The following is an 18053-nucleotide window of genomic DNA, read 5'->3' on the forward strand; positions in this document are numbered from 1 at the left end:
ACTCGAGGATGTTTCACTAATGCAAAGATACTCTACATGCCTAAGACCGTGTTCACACTCAACTAATACTCTACAACGCAGCTTCCTTCTTTTCCTGCGCCACCCCAAACGTAGCTCCTCCCTCTTCCAGGAACCGCTTCTCTTCCTCCGTACTGTCCCTTTCCAACGCCCCATTCCGATGCGGATACCTACCAAACCTATCCAGTATGTCTCTGTGTTCCCTAGCCGACTTATTGGACCCCTCAATAAACATCTTCGTGCCTTTGTATCCCTCTAAACTTGCTACCTCCTTCTCCAGCTCATATACAATGCCGTTTACGACATCGTGATCGGCCACGTCTTCAGAGTGGATAAGCGGCATATAGAACCACATCCTATGCGGCGACGAAAGGCGGAAGACAGGATGTAAATCCGGTCGCGAGATAGGCGACTCGGAGGATAGAAGGGTGCGGACAAGATGCATCGCTATGCGATCGTAGTGGTTGTACACAAGCTGCAGCCCAGAATTCGTACGGTATATGTTGCGCGGTATCTGGTCGAGCAGGAGCGTCATACTGAGCGCCGTCCATGCGGCTTCCTCGCTATTCACATCCCCGGTTCGCTCAGCAATGCGGTGCAATTCGTCGAGAAATGGGCGCGCGGTCGCATCGGGGTATTTGTCGGGGCCAATGGCTTCCAGTGCAGGGGAAAAGGCCTCGCGACATTGTGTGTCCAATGCGACTCGTTCAGCGGGGGTCGCCATGAACCAGCGCTTCACCACGCTCATGTCGAGCTCCTGCCCGCTCGTGTCGACGCCGGGGAACCATGTCGATATTACGCGATCGTAGAGCGTGTGGTTGAAGAGGGAAGGGTCGAGTTTAAATGCGGACGAGGTGGATATGGTGCGTTGGGAAATTGGTGCGCGGATGCTGTAGAGATACAGACTCGATGTTAGGAAACGCAGAGGCGTGCGGATTGCTAAGCGGGTGAGCATTTTTAGTGTTTCATGACTTGTTAGCTACGGGATGCGATCTCTTGATTTATATGCGATTCTGCGCTGAGACCTCGACATGATTCGCACTGATTTCAAGGCTGGATCTTCGCCAGGTTGCTGAAGGATGGATGTGGGTTTCGGTGGCTTCGGGAGCCGACAGAGAGACTGCTGACTAACGATTGGATGAATAAGGTGCTTGTTATTATTCCATTTAAGCGTCCTTTTTGTGCAACCTTCACAGCGGAAAGACTTATCATCTTTCGGATCGTATGGTTTTGAGTCTACTTGCGAGAGTTAGTGGGATGGGTCCCGCTAAGAGGCTTCGAGACACTCGCGACTAACACGTGCTAACGCGCTGTGGGAGCCCATATGAATTTCCCCGTTGCCATGAGTCTGACCGAATATGGGGAAAGGTGGAGAAGAGGCTCTGGACAAAATACGGGTTAGCCTGTTGAGCGTTACTCCACATTCCCCTCATTCATCTGCCTGCGCCGTACTCAGTGTCAGGTGTCTTAGCCTAAACATGTGGGGACGCCACCTACCTCAAACCATGCATATCATTAACAGAATGTCCATACTTGATGAAATACCCAGAAGGCCCAATTCCCAAAGTCTAATCCCTAAGAGCGTTGTCTTGTTTCTTACGCTTCATGTTCTTCCCCAACACACACCCTAGCTACTCCTAGCCCCACATGTACACCCTTGCCCTCCTATCCTTGCTGCTCGTGACCTTTGTCATCTACACGCGATACAAGAATAAGCCGCCGCCCGGCACAAAAGCCGCACCTGGACCTACCGGCCTTCCAATTCTCGGAAATGCACATCAACTCGGCCAGCAACCGCACCAGCAAATCACATCATGGGCTCGCGAGTATGGCGAAGTATATAGGATCCGACTGGGCTGGAATGATTGGTACATGATATGCTCGCCTGATGCGTGCAAGGAGATTCTCGACAAACAGTCTGCATCCACTAGCTCACGAGCACCACTACCTGTATCTGGAGATGCACTCAGCGGGGGAATGAGATTCTTGTTCATGGAGTATGGACCTGAATGGCGAAAGTTAAGAAGCATTAGCCACAAACTGCTGACTCCAGCTGTGAGCGCTACTTTCAAGCCAAGTCAGGAATTCGAAGCAAAGATGCTGCTTGAGGAGATTTTGCACGGAGCAGATACAGAGAAGGGAAATGGAGTCAGTTACAAAGCGATCAGAAGATATACCGTTAGTGTCATCATGACAAGTACTTATGGAAGACGCATACCAGATTGGGTGAGTACGCATATACGAAAAGCATGTATTGATTCGGACTGATAAGAATAGGATTGCGACGAAGTCCATGGCATTTATGATATCATGAACGATTTCTCTCTCATGGCAAAGCCAGGCACTTACCTTGCTGACACACTTCCTTTCCTCGGAAAACTTCCTCCAAAACTGCAGTGGTGGCGCAAAGATGTTAAACCATACTTTGAAAAGCAAGCTAAACTCTGGATGTCATTTTGGAGCACCTTGAAAACGCAAATGGAAACCAAACAAGCTCCCGAATGCTTCGTCAAACAGTTCATCGAAAGCGACTACGAAAAACAGGGTATCAGTGAGCTGCAGGCAGCGTTTCTGGCAGGTAGTATGATTGAAGCAGGAAGTGAAACAACGTCTGCAGCACTAAACACAGCGATTCTTTACCTCTCTGCAAACCCACATGCCAGGCAAAGGGCCTTTGAGGAGATACAGAAAATCGCATCATCTACTCGATCTCCAACCTTTGATGACGAGGCCGAGTTGCCCTATGTCCGTGCCATCGTCAAAGAAACACTGCGTCTACGTCCCGTCACCAACATTGGTACACCGCATTACACCACCGCGCCCGTCACCTACAAAGGTATCCACATCCCCGCACAGTCAGTCGTATGTCTCCAACAGTACCCCATTCATTACGATCCCAACCTCTTCAACGAACCCCAGCGCTTCTATCCAGAAAGATATCTCAACCACCCGCACGGATCAGGCCACTACGCTGCCGGGCCTGCAGCAAGCCGTGACCACTGGGCTTTTGGCGCAGGCCGCCGAATCTGCTCTGGTGTGCATCTCGCAGAGAATAGCATTTTTATTGTTCTCGCAAAGTTGCTCTGGGCTTTTGATATTTTGCCGCCGCTTGATGGCTCGGGAAAGGAAATCGAGGTTGATACTAGTGATGAGGCTTTTGATGCAGTTGGGAGTACGACGATGGCGAAGCCGTATAGCGTGAGGTGGAAGGTGAGATCTGAAGAGATTAGTGAGACTTTATTGCGAGAGGCGGCTGAGGCGAGGAGGGATGGGTATGTGCTTAGAGGGGTACGTGTGGGTGAAGAGGGTGTTGAGGTTTGAATTTAGTAAAATTGTTCACATGGGTTTACTATCTGCTTCGTATGAGAACCAACATGTCTGTTGTATAGTCATTTTCATCGACTGAGAATCAACGTAGCTACCTACTGTAGCTGGCAAGACCTATTCGTGATCTCATAAATGTCTAGTGAAAGCAACTACTGTTTACCCTTTCCGCGTTTGCTGCCCCCACTTTACCTATCTGATCTCATCGTCCCTTCCTGCATTATGCTCCTGGTACCGACATCCCTTCCCCTCTATTGCCATAGTTGAACCAAGCACTATCGCCTTCAAGCAACTTCACATGAGTACGACAATGACGAAAAAGACTAAAACCATGGAGTTGAGCGACTTCGATTTAGCCGTCTCCAAGCTCGACATCCAAGAAGGCGACACTATTGAAGACGTCATGAATGTCCCGTTTACGACCGTCGTAGATGTCCCCGCACAGGACTTCGGCACATTGTATCCGCATGACCAGGCAGAGTCAGATGAGGACGAGCAGATGAACAAGCATCGCAGACTGATCGAGGGGAAATTGAGGGCGCAGGTATCAGCGCAAGAACTCGAGTCCAAGATGGCGGCAACAAAAGAAGCAACCGAGCAGTATACGACTCAGAATAGCTATGTTGGTGACGAAAGCGATGCCGAATCTACTCGTGATTCCCCCATATTTCAGAAAGCCAGTATGCGTCCACATGAAGATGAAAAACTGCTAACCCTCTGACAGTTCCCCGATACAAACGCTAACAAACTCTCCCCTTCAATATCACTTTCCGATCGCACACGCCGAGCCTCCGAACCCACTCTTTCCCCAAGCACCTCATCAACTACCGACACACCATCCAGCGCACCGTACACTACCCCCTCAAGCCCAACCCCCAACCCACCTCGGCCATCCAAGCACCGTCGAAACCCGTACTCACGCAAAACCAACTCTCAGCAAGCCCGCTACGAAGCCCGCTGTGAAGTTGAAGAGGAAGAAGAAGCAGCCCTAGCAGACCTCGAACAATACCGAACCATGGATCTGGCGCCCTTGGACCCCATTATGCAGAGTAGCACTGCAGGTGATTTGATCACGCACGGTACACCGATTAAAGTGCAGGATATGGATATTTTTCGCTGAAGAGAGGGAAAAGAAGAAAAAAAGAGAGACAAAGGGACAGTCAAGATAGTAGCAAGTAGGGCTTGTCGACACATGCTCATCACGCAGAGAAGAAGAAGAAAAGAGGCAAACCTCACACAGAGTTATCGAAACCATGTAAAAGTATAAAGAAGACGAAAAAAATGAATAAATCTCAATCTTTCAACATTTGTTTTTTCTCTCTCTCTCGCTCTCCCGTTTTTTCCCCTATGATATGGAAAAATAAAAGAGAGATACAAACACAAGCGCCGTCCCAATGCCGCACCCACCCCCCGCTATTTGCCCATCTGTAACCCGTAACTGAACAAATGCTTCATGAACACTCCGCCCCACACCGACATAACATGCTCTTCTCTTTTTTAAATAAAGACAGCCCAAGTCCCCAATCCTGTTATTTGCGCGTACAAAAAAAAGGGGACAGCAGCAGATAAACAGTGTTGAAACTCCGCATCTCGTCCCCCTCCAACAGAAATCCAGGCACAACAAACCCATACACACATGCATCTCCCACTCCCCACCGTTTATTTTTTACCGCGATACATTCCGTCCTCTCCTCTTCCCCCACAAGTGTCTCAGCTTTGTAATGGAAAGACACTGTTGGGAAGAGGACTGCCACCGTCATAGCGGATCGTCCTGGAGACCGAGCCTCGTCCCGCTGCGTCTCCGGTCGCGCTCCTCGTCGTTATCTCGCATTTCGGCTGCGAAATCAGCTTCGTCGTTGCTGTGGCTGTCGTGTTCGGTTAGGTCGTCACTCATGATGTGCAGGATTTGGCTGAATGTGCGGCTCTTCCAGCGGCCCATGCCTTCCATGAGGTCTGCGCAGTGCAAGAGGGTACGGCGTGCGGCTAGGTAACCGCCATCGAGGGCGATGCCGGTTATGCTGAATGGACCGCCGTGACGGATGAATTTCAGGGCTTCGGTTGTGTCGGCGAAGCCGACGGGGGACTGCGAGCTGTCTATGAAACCCAGTTGTCCGACAGAAAGCCAATCGACGGGATCGAGAAGCTCGATACATGAGTCGGCTGATGGGCAATTGCCGTTGGTAGAGTTTAAGGAGTGGGGCGGAACGGTAAAAATGTACAGGCCTAGTATGAGAGCGGCTTCAAAGAGAGCGACCACGCTATGCGGGTTGACTATATCACTGACTTTGCGGTCGAAAAGTAGTTTGTAGATCTGGGAGGCATGGAGGATACTGCGACGAGCGCTGGGCGTTTGGCTCCATGCTGAAATGTCTTCGAGGGCATTCACAGCGGGTTCGGGGCCTGACCGCCCAGCTGCGAGCTCAAAGTAGCGCAAGTTGGCGCCGAGAAGCATACATGAGGCATGCCAGAGAACGGCAGAGTTGAGGTCTGCGGTGCGGACGGCGTCGATGGAGGAGCTTGAGAGATTGACTAGCAAAGGGAGGATGTCACGACTTCGCGGGTCTTCGGCATAAATGCGCCAGGGCTCCATTTGCTTCTGGTGTCCTGTCGCAGGAGCTAAGCGATCGTTGCTCTCGTAGATACGGAGGAGGAGCAGTGTTAGTAAGCATCGAAAACTACTGGGATCCAGTTTCAATCCCGGCGTTGGATGAAATGATGGCGTAATCTTTTGTGAATGAACTTTGGCACCTCTTTGCACCAGATGGAACCATTTTGCAGCGCTGTTTACATGATACAAAGCGTAATCGGACGGCGGGAAAATGTGGATTGTTTCTGGGCGTATCATGGGAGGTGTTGAGAGATATCCTGCCCACCAGCAGTCTGCCTCGACCAGACCGAATATGATGCGTTTGCAGCATTCAATCTTGGACCATGTCTTCCATTTGGCGTCGATGTCGATAATTTCATCGAGGAGTGGTTCTATCTTGCCGGCTTCATTCGCAGAGAATAGGCTTTGACTTAGAGCAAACTGTAGCTATCAGTATCACAACAAGAATAGACACGAATGTGTACATACACCAATAAGCTCCGAGTATAGCTTCTCGGCTTGCGCGATACGGCTTTTTCGCTGGCAATGGGTCAGCTTGCGAACATATTGTGTTCCTTGGTAAACTCACTCCGGTAATGGAAGCCAGGTTGAGGGCTAGCAAGCTTGTAGCGATAACCCGCATCTGTCTATGTGGAGGCTGGTCTGATGTTGGTAACGATTGTAACTCGGCCATTACAAGCTGCAACACAGCCTATATGCATGTTAGCAGACGAGAGTTTATCCCATGTGCTTATCTTACAGGAAATGTGCGTGTAACGAATTTGGCTGCGCCAGCTGTCCCCAGAATGCTTAATCCAATCAAACACATGCATAATAGTAACGACCGCGGAGCATTCTTGGCCGAAAATGTTGGTATGTGAATGACTGGCAGGGTAGGGTGGAAGTAGTAGAGATACATTTCCAAAGCAATGTCGAGAATCTCAGCGGGTGGAAACTGGATGATGCCCTCTACGCTCGGACTTCCCGCAGCATCTCCGCTTGACGATATGGTATCTGCCACGGATTCTGACCGTATCAGATTCGATATGGGCAGATTGTTCAGTGTGCTTTGCAGCCTGCTTCTGCATTCCTCATCAAGACCCCAACGCTGATTTTTGCGTTGCCTCTCGCTGGCGGGCGTATCCGCTGATCTGGAATCATACTCGGAGAGGATGTTGATGCAGTCGGACGATACGAGACTCTGCCACAGATCCGGCATTAAACGCGACGAGCGCCGATTTCGTGACGGCCAGCAATTCTGGACTCTTTGAAAGCGCTCTTTTGGCACTCTGCTTGCAATAGACGCGCTACTCCCTGACGGGCTGGCTTGATTCTCTTGCATTGCTCGAAAGGCGTCCGAGTCGAAGAAGCCGCCATCAACCCCCCCTACTCCAAGCGAGTGCGGTCCGTTCGGCGTGTGCCCTTCTTGCTCTATTGGAAAAAGCCACGTCTGCAGTGCATCTGCTGGGGTCCGGTTGGGAATTGGGTTGCTGCTCTGGACGAGCTCAAACGCCCACTGGTCCAAGCTTGAAACATGGCCTGCAGGCGAGAATGAAAGGACCTCCATGGCCGGATCAATCGGGGGGCCCATGTTGTCGTGGTGATTGCGGCTCTGCATCGGCGCGGTTTCCGCGCGGGAAATGAGCATTGGCGAGGGCGACCGCCATGGCGTGTCGACTCCAGGCTCAAGGTGCTGTGCAGCATTAATAAGCGCCTCGATGCGATCATCGCCGGGTGAAGCCGGATGCAGTCGCGAGGCAGGCTGGCGTGCGTGAGGAGTGGAAGCAAGATGGGCGCTGTAGTGACGGTTTGGGTTCATGTGCTGGTGGATTTGCGCATCTGTCCTGCTGGTCATGGGCGAGAAGCTGGCATCGTCCTGGATGGGAGGTGTCTGCATTGGCGTGGGACCGCTGTTTGTGCGTGAAGGCACCGCCGACATGGGGGTCTTGCCATCATCGAGAGAGTTGGTGCGCAGAGGCTGCTGCTGCGTCGAGGCATTCTGCTGCGGTTCATTGTTTTTCATCCGGTTCATGGCATTTTGGGCATGGCCTTTGCAGTGTCGAAATAGGACGTCGCTGATTGGAGGTTGGACACGGGAACTCTTTTTGTTTTTTTCTCAAGGAAGCCTCACCTGCGCGAAAAGTGCTTTTTGCATGTCGGACACTCGTAGGGGCGCTCTCTGGTGTCTAGCTGGCAGATTAGTTGCTGGTGCTGTTTTGGTCGTCGTCGTCGTCTTCTTCGACCGACTGGGGCGGACATACGGGACCGCTCGTGACGCTTCACGTGCTCGACTGTCAGGCAGGTCAGTTTGCTGGACTTCCATCGTGGCCAGAGGGCGGAGGGCAACGTACGCTTGGTGAAGGTGCGATCGCACATGCTACATTGCTTCAATGCCATGGTTGGCAGCAGTTGCAATGTTTCAATGTGTTTGGCGGGTGATCGGAGGACCCTTCGACGACGACCGGCGGCCGGAGGCGCTAGTTAGGCTGCCAAGCCATGGTGGACTGCGGGGGAAGCCATGCCTATGCCTTGACTCGGCCTACTATGCGGCCAGTATAGGCTCATGTCGACCTCATCTACCAGATGCATATAAATCCGCAGTGCCTCCTCTAGATTGCACCGCCCGACAACCTCCCTCTCCAATCGTTGCCACCCGATCCCAGCGCTTGTCTGACGGTTGCCACGCCTTATGCCAATCGCGCAGCCGCACCCCAACCCAGAAAGGCTATCGGCTTACATCCCATGAGCTGACCATCCAGCCCCGGAGATCGTGCTGTGCCTTGTTTTGACTGCCCGGTCGACCGAGGCCAGAGGGCGTAGTAGGGCTATTCTGCTAATGTAGTGTTGGAAAAAGACTGCCTTCAGGTCCGAATTCTCAAAGGATTCCCTCTTCAACCCCGGATCACCTCGCGTGGGGGACGTGGTGCGCATACCAGTGGGGCCATGCCGGCCTGCTGGCCATATTGGATCCTTCAACCGTTCCAATTGCCTTGTTACGGCAGTATGCTTTGCTCAATGCAGCAGCTGTTGTCAATTGATTGCTACTTTGGACATCGGCTAATAGCCCGCATGTTGGTCTCCTGGTCGGACATCGGACATCGGAAATTTTGCGTATAGGGTGGGTTTCAAAAAGCTTCGAGGCGTTTGGACCGCCTTTGAAAACTCGCCGCTGGCCAATCGGTTCGTTGTCACTATGCAATTAATCATTCTCGCGTGCCAGAGGACCCTATGTTGCACGTGGCGTGGCCGTTGACACTAATCTAACAACATGCACTGTCCATTTGCCATGGCCAAACACCTGACGACATTGAGTATGCACAGAAATCTAACAAGAGCTCAACCGGACTTGGCTCTGTGCCTCTGCAAAGTGTACACGGCCGATCACGTCTGGACCAGTTTCAAGACGTACGCATGTACGCATCTTGCAGACTCGTCACACCCTCCAAGCACCGTCTCATTGGCACCGGGCGATCATGCCACTGAAAAATCGTCTTTCTCAAACGGTGTTGGTACATCTCGATTCCAACTTGCGGTGTTCCGCGGATGCGCAGCCAAGAACCATGTCGATCGACAGACACGTTGTCAAACAAGCAAGGCGCCGACGTTGATGACATGCACATCAGCATGCTTCTGAAACCACAATCACACTCTACATCCAAGCTTCACATCAACATTGCTCGTCACGACAACAAACAAGGGACGTGTTGGATGTTCGATTCTGTGTGGGGCATCGGTGGGGCTAGCGCGTCCACAAGGGTAAAAGAGGACGACGTCGTGGGGCCCTCGAGTGACATTGCATATGCGCGTGCATGCTGACACGACCGCCCAAAACAAGGTTTGAATCACCCTGAAAGAAACGCCGAAACGGTAAGTTTGCTCAGCAGACCAAAACACTGGAATAAAAAAAGACAAAGGAAGAAAAAAGGGGGGGGCAGAAGCGAGGGAGGGAAAAATGTCAAGACCGCGTATTGGCCGAGCAGGACCTCGATCATTCGGAACGGACAACACGATGGATTGGGCAGGTGAGTAAGACACTAGAACTGGGCTCTCACACAGATTGGTTGCCCTCCGACTTGGTGTACTATATCAGTATACGCATATATAATACCTGCGTCCGAAGCTTTGTATGTGTTTGTATGTAGCGGGAAGGAATAATTTATGCATGTATTGTACACATTACGTTTCGTATTATGTAGATACTATGCAACAATGCCAGTATCTCTCAACTCCTTGATTTCATCCTCGCCATACCCCAGCACTTCTCTCAAGACTTCGTCCGTATGCTCGCCTAGTAGCGGCGGCGGCATCCGGATCTTGGGCTCTGCTCTTGAGTACTTGACTGGATGATTTACGAGTTTGACTTTCCCGAGAGCTTTGTGATCAACTTCTTCTATCATGCCTCTTGCAAGCACATGCTCATGCTCTACAGTTGCCTTGATGTCGTTGACGGCCGCATACGGCATTCCACTGCCTTCGAAGATATCCAGCCATTCCTTTGTCGTCTTGGTTTTGAGCTCTGTCTCTACCATGTCGTCGAGTATGGTGCGATGTTGTACGCGCAGAGCATTCGTTAGGAAGCGTGGGTCCGTCGCCCATTCCGGATGTGACAGCTTATCGCAAAGGATTTTAAAGAGGCGATCATTGCATCCGCCTACTGCAATGTTGGTATCCTTGGTTGCATAGGCCCGGTACGGCACTACGGTTGCTGCACATACTGTTAACTTTATTCCGACGTCCCATGTCCACATCCATATACATCTATGCATCTCCCCAATCAATATCTCCTTTGATCCTCACATTTGAAAAAAAAGACAACTTACCATGCGCAGTTCCCCATCTCCCACTATCACCCTTGCCCGTAACCAATGCACTACTCGCAATATTCGCCAGTCCAGAAACCTGCACATCACTTAAACTTGCATCAATCCACTGTCCCAACCCCGTACTCTTACGCGCATACAGTGCCGCCTGAATCCCAATCGCTGTGTACATGCCCGTCATGATGTCCGTAACCGCAACCCCAACCTTGACGGGCGGTCCATCCCGTTCGCCCGTAATGTGCATGAGCCCCATTTCCGCTTCCACCATGACATCGTAGCCTGCGCGGTCGCGATACGGCCCAGTTTGCCCGTAGCCCGTCACCGACGCGTAGATGAGCGAAGGGTTGAGTGCCGAGAGGGTAGCATAGTCGAGTTTGTATTTTGCAAGTGATCCAGGAAGATAGTTTTCCACCAGCACGTCGCATTGCTGGACTAGTTTGTGCAAGATGGATGTCCCGGTGGGGTTGTTGAAGGCGAGGCCGACGGATTTCTTGTTGCGGTTTACCTATGTCGAAGTAAAAAGAACAATGTGGTTAGTAAATTCGGAACTGGACATTAAGAGATGAGTAAGTATGGGAAGCAAGACTTACAGAAAGATAATATGCACTCTCTCCCGGAAATTGTCGTTCCACACCATCAACATATGGTGCATTGGGCGGTCCCCAAGATCTCGTATCATCCCCTCTAGTCGGATGCTCAATCTTGATAACATCTGCTCTGCAACGCCCTCGTCAACAAAAAAAACGTCCAGTAAGTCAACTCCAACCTCCCCACTCTTTTCCCCGTATGTCCAAAATAGGAAAGACTTACCCCAAATCCCCAAGAATCTGCGTACAATACGGCTATATGCACAGAAAAAAGAATATGGTTAGTAAGAATGCCTATACGAACCAAACTACTATTACCCTAAACGTACCCCTGCAAGCACCCTCGTCATATCCAACACCTTGACTCCAGCCAATGGCAACTTCTCCACCGCCCTACGACTACTATCCGCCTGGCTCGCTATCCCCCTCTTCTTCTGCGCCCACACTCGTGCCGCCGGCGTTCGATGCTGAACTAAACATTGCAAGTACGGTGGTAGTCGCCTGCTGCATCTTGCAAGAGAAAACATGATTTCTTTTTTTTCGTCGTAAAAGTGTTGATTGCTAGTTGAACAAAACAACGATTGAAAAAAAATTGAGGCGACCACAAAAAAATAAGACAAGAAAAGTACTAGTTGAGTATGGATGGATGAATGTTGTAAGAAAAATAGGCCCGAGGTATAGGATGTTGTACAATTGGAAAAAAAATCGCCCCACATACCGGCACGCAACACACACATACACTGTTTGTGGGGTCACGGGGAAGGAAGGAAGGAAGAGAGGGAGATGGGAAAGGGCGGATGGTAACGGGAGGCACAGACGTATTTTCCTTTTTTTCTTGATTCGTTGGTGTTGGCTAACGGGGTCATATAACGGCAAACGTAAAAGTAAAAAAAAACATTGTGGGAAAAGTGGTGGTGAACGTGAGTGTTTAATCAATTTCTAGCATCCACGCTTGCAATGCCGAAGTGATTTTAGGGAGAAAAAAAAACACCACCAAGGTCCAAAACTACCGGATTCTTTTTTTTTTTTGAAAGATATCCTCCCAGATTGCTAATGTGTCTTTAAACCACGCTTTAAATATCCCGTCATACTGATTACCAGAAAAAATAAATAAAAGAATAGTAGGAAGAAGAGAAAGAGTGGAGCTAAGCTTTTACCCCATTAATCCCATTCAGGCCCTTCGCCTTGCCCACACCCAAATACTCCTCAAACTCCTCCCTATGCACCCCATCATCATCTCTCGTATTAGCACCATGCGAGAACCCCCCAAAGTAATACGGCGCAAGCCGCTGTTTCTCAGCCACCTTGTCTTGCTTGATGCGAGCGAGGAGGTCTTGTGCGCGCTTGTTGGATGAGAAGCGGTCCTGCCATCTACTTAGCATACCAAACGCAAGAAAGCGAGAAATGAGGAGGGAGAGGGGGGAGAGGGGAAAAACACGTACAGGCAGATTATCCCAGACTTTATAGTTTGTACCATGCGTTTCGATAACGCCACAACTCTTTCTTGCGTACTCAGTCCAAAGGAAGAGACGACTGGATTCAATCATAATGGTGAGTTGATCTATTTTTTTTTCCTTTCGATTAGCAATCCACACAAAACTTTCGCTTTTCTGTTGTGGGAAATGCGGGGGTTTCATTTACCGGTCAATATCTTTTCCGGCACGCTCTCGTGGATACGCATGCCGTGCTGGTAGCCCTCGTGGAAGCCGCCATGCGGCGTGTGGCTCCCTTCGAAGCTACCACCGCCGGGCTGGAAGTCGTCGCTGCGGCCGAGGCCCTTGCCGTATATGCAGGCGAGGAACTCGGAGGCTGAGTTGCGGTGAAAGTAGGGGAGGCGGAAGGTGTTTGTTGCTACGTCCCAGCGGGGCCCGAACCAGAGGAAGTCGCAGAGTGGTGTTAGGGGGTCGCGGGATTTGGCTGTCAGGACGGTGAAGATGGATGGGTCGGTGTGGTCGATTGATGTGCTGTTTTGCGAGGAGAACTTGGTCAGGTCGTACTTGTAAGGGACGACGTTGCCGTGCCATGCTACGAGATCGAAGGGGCTGTGATCTTGCTGGATGGCTACGAGCTGGCCGTTGGTCTTGTTTACGATTTGCCAATTCTCATGTAGTTCGTCGTCAATGGCAGCCACCGGGTAGAGGAAGTCGCGAGGATTGGCTAGTCCGTGGCCACCCAGAGGACCGAGATCTGGAAGCTCCCACATCGAGCCCCACACTTCTGTGATGTACCCACGGGCTACCGGAGTATCCGGAGCGAGGTTGAGACAGAATCTGATACCGCGTTGAATCACACAAATTTCTCCTGGCTGCAGGAAGATCTTGCCCATCTCAGTCTTGATGTCGAGATTGCCTTGTTGGGCACAGATGAGGAAGTCGCCATCAGTGTTGCAGAATGCTCGTCGGTCCATGCTGGAGTTGATCATGTAGACATAGAGGGCAATACCCTCTCTGATGTTTGGATCGCCACTGCCAGCAAGTGTGTGCAGACCGTCGGCAAAGTCAATCTTCTCGTCATCTTTAGGCAACGGAAACGGCCTCCATTCGGCTTGCTCAGGAAGAGTTTCTACTTTTGGGTTGATGGACAGAAAACAGTTGGTGATGTTGGACTTGGACTCAAATGGAATGTATCCCTCTATTGAGATTTAGTCATGACCTCATCATACTGAACACAATACATACGGTGAGCAGCCGCTGGTCGGCAGCGGTACATATAAGTACTGTAGTTGTGTGCGCGGGGAGCCGCAAATGCCGAGTATGTAATGCCTTCAGTATAGAGGCCAAACCGGACTTCTTGAGGGTTGTTCTGTGCCACTGGAAGTGTGCCTGGAATCACTTCAGATTGGTGTCGATTTCCCCATCCTGCTTGGTAGTCGTATGGATCATTGGCTCGTGTTGGCTTTAGCCTCTGGAGATCGGTATAGTGGAAAACCTTCTGTGGGTCTGTCACAAGTTTGCGTTCTTTGAAGTCCTGCATCGTGTTCAATGTTCGAATGTTTGAATGTTTGAATGAAAATGCCAAAACTTACAGTGTCGAAAAAATCAGCCTTATATTGAACTTCTCCTCGTTGTGGAACTGTATGCCGACATCTGCCGCCACTAGGTGATCGGTCTGTGCATGATGTGGTGGCGGGGCCCAATGCGCATGATAGCGGGGTTAGGACTTCGGTATATGGTTTCTAGGAGCTGCAAGAGACCCACAATGAGTGAAGGATGACTGGGACCGGGTTAGTGGGACTCGTGAGGTCAGAGTGTCTTACCTGTTGCTTGGGAGATGGAACCACATCGTGGGCCTTGTCGCTCTTCGTCTGCGGGGTGCCTTCTCGAAGTGGGAGAGAAATCTAGTGCTTACTCAGATGTGCCATGGTAAATTTACAAGTCAACGGTCAGCAAACTGGGTGGCTAATTTACAGCAACAAGCATTTGGTATACTATTTCGATGCAGCTAAGACTTCATCTACCATAAGTCCGCACGAGCCCAGATAGTTCTTGGCATCACATAACGAGCTCAACTCCTCAGTAGAGATCTTGTCCGTTATCTCAGACCGTGTCTGCAGAGCTTCCAACAAGCTGGTATCACGCTCTATACTCTCCTTGCATGCCTCGTAGACGATATCGTGAGCTTTTGAGCGACCAACATGTGGCGCGAGACCCATCATGACAGCCTCGGCCACGATAAGGCCTCTGGTCGAATACAGATTTGTGAGCATTTGCTTGGGATTCACGACTAGCCCAGAGAGTGCAAAGTCGGCCTGATTGAGTGCACCAACCGCAATGACAAAACTCTCTGGGACAGCCACCCATTCCAGATGCCATGGACCGGAAGCGCGCTCGAAATCTGACACCATGCCATCAAGCACCAAACCTGCATTTGACCGCAAAATCTTTGATGCCGCCAGAATGACCTCGCTTGAAATGGGGTTTCTCTTTTGCGGCATAGTAGACGAGGCGCCTCGGTGTGGTACAAACGGCTCTGACACCTCGGAGAGCTCGTTTGATGACATGATGATAATGTCCAGGGCCAATTTTCCTAGAGATCCGCCAACAAGTGCAAGATAATTGGTGATCTCAGCAACGCCGTCTCGTGCAACATGCCAAGTAATGGGAGGATCTGTAAGCCCCAGGTCTTTTGCCATCTCCTTTCGAACCCGAATGCCGTCGTCGCCTGAGCCGAGTGAAGCCAAGGAGCCGGCAGCCCCTCCGAATTGCACCATTAGTGCGCGGTCCCTGAGCTGTTCCAAGCGTTCAAGGTGTCTTTGAAATCCAGAAAGCCAAATGGCGCACTTGTGGCCAAAAGTGATAGGAAGAGCATGTTGCAAGTGAGTGCGACCGGCCATGGGTGTATCTCGATGCTTTTTCGAGAGATGCTCAAGATTCTTGATGACAGACCGCAGTGTGCGTTCGACAATCTGGAGGCCTTGCTTCATCTGCAGAATGCTTGCCAAATCCATGATATCCTGTGTGGTGGCGCCCCAATGCACGTAACGGCCGGCCTCATCACCGCAGGATGCAGACAGCTGGCGTACCAAGGGGAAGATGGGATATCCGACAATCTCAGTCTCACGACGTAGCTTGTCGTAGTCCAACTGTGCCTCCCTGGCTTTTGATGTCACGACTTCTCCAATGTGGGAGGGGATGACGTTGCATTTCGATTGTGCCCTGGCCAGGGCCGTCTCAGCGTCGACGCATCGGTCAATGTATGCCTTGTCGTCGAACACTTTTCGAATCTCATCCGTGCCAAAGAGGGTGCGAAAGATGACGGAATCAATTGCGCTGACGCTGCCGAGCAATCGCCGCTGAGGACGAATAGTGTTCAGCCGTGGAAGTGCACGTAGTGGGGCGCGTCGAAGCAAGAACATGATCAAGAGCTTTGCGATGGGGCAAGAGTCAATGGGCCTTGAAAGGAGATAAACCTTTCAAAAAGGCCCGCTGCGGCAGACACAACATGGCGGCTCCTTGCTGTAGGCGGCGGAAGGTGGAAGCCGGGCGTGTGGGACAGGAGATGCAGCCTCAGTGTGGGGAAGACAAGAGCGGAGTCCATGCGGATGTGTAGAAATGGCGGTGCGGGCGGGTCCTGTGCTTGGCGGTGGCGCAAGAGGGTACGTACTGTGTAGTGGCACTGTGCACGTGACCTTTTTTTCAAACCCACATGCACGCGTTGAGCTGAGCTCTACCGTCATTGTCGTTACCATCACCACGACCATCACCATCGCCGGTCGCGCTTGATTACCAACTAAAGCTTCATCTACGATGCTACGACTCTCGCACAAACAGCGATGCCACGCCTAGGCCAGTGCTGGCGCACATGCTCACAATGCCAATCTCCTTGTCCTGACGCCGCAGCTCCCCGAACAACGTTGCTGTCTGACGTGCACCCGTGGCTCCAGTGGGATGCCCCAGCGCTATAGCCCCACCATTTGGATTGACTTTTTCTTCGTCCAGCCCCAGTTTCCGTATGCATGCAATCGTCTGACTCGCAAACGCCTCGTTCAGTTCGATAATGTCCACATCCTTGAGCTCTACACCTGTCCATTTCAGCAACGCTGGGATGGCGAAGATGGGGCTGATGCCCATCTCATCCGGTGCACATCCCTTGATCTGTGTGCCTACAAAGCGGCCTAGTGGTTGAAGTCCACGAGCTTCTGCCCATGAACGTCGAGCAAGGATCGTAGAAGACGCTCCGTCCGAGATTTGAGAGCTACATTGTCAGCTTTGCGAGTGCAAGTTGAAGGGATGCCTTACGAGTTGCCTGCAGTGCTCTTGCCGTTCTCGCCAAATACAGGCTTGAGCGTCGAAACTTTCTCAAATGTCAGACCGTGTCGGATACCGTCATCTTTGGTGACCTCAAATTCCGCCGGCTGTCCGCTCGCTTCGTCGATTCGTCGCACCTTGACAGGCACAGTTTCCCAATCGAAACGGCCTTCTTTTTGTGCACGACTTGCGCGACCGTGGCTTCGTACCGCATACTCGTCTTGTGACTTGCGATCAACACCGTATCTCTCTGCCACATTTTCCGATGTGATGCCCATTGGCATGAGGCAATCGCGGGCATCCTTGACGTTTGACTCGACAAGAGTGGGCGAAACGTCCGTTGGAATGCCCCGCGAGCTATAGTTTCTCGACATGCTTTCCACGCCTCCAGCAAGCCCCACGTCCACTTGACCCACCATGATCGAATGTGCTATGTGAGTTATGGCTTGCAAACTACTAGAGCATTGACGGTTGACCGTGTGGAACGTGGTTGAATTCGGGAAGCCAGCATGGTTGAGCGCCATTCGCCCAGTCTTTGCGAAACCAAGTTCAGCGAGAACATTTCCTATCAAGACGTCGTTGACGTCGCCCTTTTCTATTCCCGCTCGCTGTACAGCAGCCTGCATGACCTGCAAAGGTTTAGTGACTGCCCAAGATTTGTGAACAATGAAACCCACCGGCATTAGAATATCCTCTGGATGTGCATCTTTGAATCCGCCCTTGAAACTCCGATTGATTGGTGACCTGACCGCAGAAAGCAGGACAACATCATTTGGGTTCTTCTGCAGAATGTTTCGCGCCGCCCTGCTAAAACTTGCCATTTTTGCGAAGACCCCAAGATTCCATGGTCCGCTACGATCAAAGTGGTGCTCTACATATGTAATGCATAGTCAAACGCGGTGCAGGGACTACCGCATGTGGTCGCGGTAGTAGTCGCTGTGGCGGGGCTATCGTCTGTGTGGGGCGACGC

General features: G+C 51.3%; 5 protein-coding genes across 5 annotated transcripts; 2 read left to right on the top strand and 3 right to left on the bottom strand.

Moving 5' to 3' along the window:
• On the bottom strand, positions 1–973 carry PSV08DRAFT_222857 (uncharacterized protein; the record flags this gene model as incomplete). The annotated part of the gene is made up of 1 exon (XM_014217782.1): positions 1–973. The coding sequence occupies one exon, from the start codon at positions 971–973 to the stop codon at positions 71–73; it is 903 nt and encodes a 300-aa protein (XP_014073257.1). The 3' UTR covers positions 1–70.
• Positions 974–1665: 692 nt separating this feature from the next.
• On the top strand, positions 1666–3339 carry PSV08DRAFT_370970 (cytochrome P450; the record flags this gene model as incomplete). Its single annotated transcript, XM_014217791.1, has 2 exons — positions 1666–2244; positions 2296–3339. 2 exons carry the CDS (start codon positions 1666–1668, stop codon positions 3337–3339), a joined length of 1623 nt encoding a protein of 540 aa, XP_014073266.1.
• Positions 3340–3652: 313 nt separating this feature from the next.
• Positions 3653–4462, top strand: PSV08DRAFT_351290 (uncharacterized protein; the record flags this gene model as incomplete). Its single annotated transcript, XM_066092840.1, has 2 exons — positions 3653–4018; positions 4067–4462. 2 exons carry the CDS (start codon positions 3653–3655, stop codon positions 4460–4462), a joined length of 762 nt encoding a protein of 253 aa, XP_065949267.1.
• A 162-nt stretch (positions 4463–4624) lies between these two features.
• Positions 4625–8326, bottom strand: PSV08DRAFT_202133 (uncharacterized protein; the record flags this gene model as incomplete). Its single annotated transcript, XM_014217820.2, has 7 exons — positions 4625–6370; positions 6419–6469; positions 6519–6641; positions 6690–8004; positions 8061–8115; positions 8191–8220; positions 8281–8326. The coding sequence occupies 7 exons, from the start codon at positions 8324–8326 to the stop codon at positions 5099–5101; spliced, it is 2892 nt and encodes a 963-aa protein (XP_014073295.1). The 3' UTR covers positions 4625–5098.
• Positions 8327–10128: 1802 nt separating this feature from the next.
• Positions 10129–17964, bottom strand: PSV08DRAFT_409624 (homogentisate-dioxygenase; the record flags this gene model as incomplete). The annotated part of the gene is made up of 13 exons (XM_014217819.2): positions 17761–17964; positions 17075–17712; positions 16638–17030; positions 14794–16111; positions 14015–14303; positions 12978–13967; positions 12779–12897; positions 12494–12700; positions 11666–11803; positions 11560–11591; positions 11340–11466; positions 10750–11254; positions 10129–10634 (listed from the first exon to the last, which is right to left on the bottom strand). Exons 1-13 carry the CDS (start codon positions 17902–17904, stop codon positions 10129–10131), a joined length of 5406 nt encoding a protein of 1801 aa, XP_014073294.2. The 5' UTR covers positions 17905–17964.
• Between the last annotated feature and the right edge of the window lie 89 nt (positions 17965–18053).

The sequence above is a fragment of the Bipolaris maydis genome (assembly GCF_028858645.1).
Source record: "Bipolaris maydis strain C4 unplaced genomic scaffold PSV08scaffold_6, whole genome shotgun sequence".
NCBI classification, from domain to species: domain Eukaryota; kingdom Fungi; phylum Ascomycota; class Dothideomycetes; order Pleosporales; family Pleosporaceae; genus Bipolaris; species Bipolaris maydis.